The 2,500-nt window shown below is 40.3% G+C and overlaps 1 protein-coding gene across 1 annotated transcript in view; it reads right to left on the bottom strand.

The window, feature by feature from the left end:
- Positions 1-2,500, bottom strand: part of LOC138048456 (uncharacterized) — an 11,093-nt gene that overhangs the window by 110 nt on the left and 8,483 nt on the right. Inside the window, exon 3 of the mRNA XM_068894643.1 lies at positions 1-253. This exon is cut by the window's left edge and continues 110 nt beyond it. Coding sequence (XP_068750744.1) covers positions 1-253 — 253 coding nt within the window. The remainder of the gene's footprint in view (positions 254-2,500) is intronic.

Below are 2,500 nucleotides of genomic sequence, written 5' to 3'. Positions count from 1 at the left end.
CAACAGTAAATGCGCGGCCTCCAGAGGTCTTGCCGGCCATGCAGGTGTGAGGAACCTTGTGAAGACCCAGGGCGTCACTGCGTAGTGAGTAGCGTCCTCGGGTTTTGACTTGCAAAAGATCCTGCAGATACATTGGCGCCATGACCTTAAGAGTTTTGAACAGAAGAAGGGCTATCTGTTCCAAGAGGGACTGCATGCTCTTTCGCCGCTCAGATATCCAAGACTTGGCTCGTTCACCATTCTGAAGCTTGAACTGAAGTGGCAATGAGAAAATAGATGCAATGAATAAACCATCACCATGGATACCGATAGCCGCAGCGCAAGCGTGTATGCAACACTGTTGAATGTGATGGCCAAACAAATACCACACTGTTGCTCACTCCTACGAACAAAAGAAACGTTAGATGATGTTGACGACAATGTTTTATGCAACATGGTGGCCAAACGAGTGCAACATGTTGGATGATGTTGCACGAATATGTTGGACTCTTTTACTCAGGCCTTAACGTCAAGAAACGTAGCAGTGGACGAAAGCAAAAAAAAAAAACTCTACCCTTCGAGGCCCCCACACAGTGTCAGTCTTATCACCAGTCCCTCAGTTCCCGGTTATTTTTAAAGAAATATGACTATGATGATGACGGTGAGGATATTATACCAGAGTTTGCGACGTCTTGCCCTCTGCTTGTACTGTAAACCCTTTGTTTGTGTTGTAGCTTGCTGCAGAGAAAACTCGACAAATAGGTAAAATAAACAAGTAACTACTGCATTTTCCTTGGAATTAATTTATTGAAATTTCCTTCGAAAATAGTCGGAAATGGCATTTCGGAGACCTGAAGTTTCAAAATTTTCAGGGGCAGCATACCACCAGAGCCCCCTAGTTTGGAGCGCCTTTGGCGCTCGAAACATTCTTCGTGTGCGTACACCTTCAAAATCTCACGCTACACCCCTAGTCTCTAAAGAAAAGTTTTTAGGCCTAAGGCTAGCTTAAATTATGAATGTTTAGGATACTTTCTTTATAAGTAAAACAATGACCTGTGACCTGCGTTTTGTACCTGCCAGAGTTTACAACTCTACTTTTATGGCCGCTGGCCAAACACACACACGAATCTACAATGTCACGTGACCCCATGTCACAGGCATACCATTACATAAGTAAAACTGATGGTGGCATGAGTAATGCCGAAACATGTCTTTAAAAAGCTGGTTTGTGTGTCTTAAATTATTTTGCTTTTGTCATTGTCATGAAGTTATGAAATCAAGTGAAGCTATGATCCTTGCAGTTATGAATACAATGTTAGCAATTGCAAAGAGAAGCCTGAAAAATTCATGACTCAACTTCAACAGGGTTTGAACCCATAACCTTGCGATGCTGGTGTGACGCTCTAGCCAACTGAGCTGATTACCCTGCAACTGGATTGGTGCAAATGCTTGAAAAGAGAAGGTAGAAAAATGAATAGTAATTTGTTCATTTATGTACAATGTATGCTCACGTCATTGTTAAAACCTGAAATTTGGTGACTTCACATTCAACTTGTTGTTTTGCAGGGTACTGCAAAGAAATGCACTGAAATGCATGCTGCACGTGCAGCATGATTATTTTTCTCTTTTTAAACAATAATGTTCTTCCTTTTTGACGTTGTCATTGCCATAGCCATCGTCATTTCTTAAACTACCTAATGGAGAAATAAAAACGGTCAAATTCAGGCTGGGAAACAAGCGATTATTATTTTGTAATACTGTTGACAACCAAGGATTGAAAAATGACTGGCTCAAATTACATTGGATCTAGAAAATAACCACACAAATCCTTACATTTTTGTTGGCCATGCCAGGTTTCCCTCACACTGAGCGTGGGGAGCCTGTGATCGAATTTGGGGATAATTGGCTTAGAAAAGAGCCAAATATGGGACTGTTGCTGGTGATATGAAGCAGATACGGTGCTTTCTTGGTCTTTCTAGAACGATGGTTAACTGCTTTGCCTCCAGCCTTGACTTTGACTCAGATAGACATGCTAGAATCTTAAATTGAAAGAAGCTATCTATATTTCATGTTTAAAGCTAGAGCTAAACGTGCAGTCACAGCAGTGTAATAACTTTTGTTTATTGTACCCAACCTGGTTAACAGTTGTGCACGCACACATGATATGTTATGTTATGCAACTTTGTATCATCTTTTCAAAATATGACCGTCACTGCTAAAAAAAATTTAATTTTAAGGTCCCCAATTGTATCATATATATAAGAGAGAGAGAGGTCTGTTGATGAAACCGATGATGGTATGAGTAATGCCGAAACATGTCTTTAAAAAGCTGGTTCGTGTGTCTTAAATTTACTTTCACTTGATTTCATATCCGCAGTTCATTATATGATTCACTTCATAAGCTTATATCATTTCATTCGTTATACAGAGAGAGTTTACCTAAGCCTTCACACAGAATCCAATTAATCATCTAATCGGTCCTCAAATTACTTCAAAACACCCAGAATCCTGCAGTGCAGAT

Source organism: Montipora capricornis, chromosome 5, assembly GCF_036669925.1.
Source record: "Montipora capricornis isolate CH-2021 chromosome 5, ASM3666992v2, whole genome shotgun sequence".
Classification (NCBI taxonomy): Eukaryota; Metazoa; Cnidaria; class Anthozoa; order Scleractinia; family Acroporidae; genus Montipora; species Montipora capricornis.
This window is presented reverse-complemented; position numbering and strand designations above follow the sequence as displayed.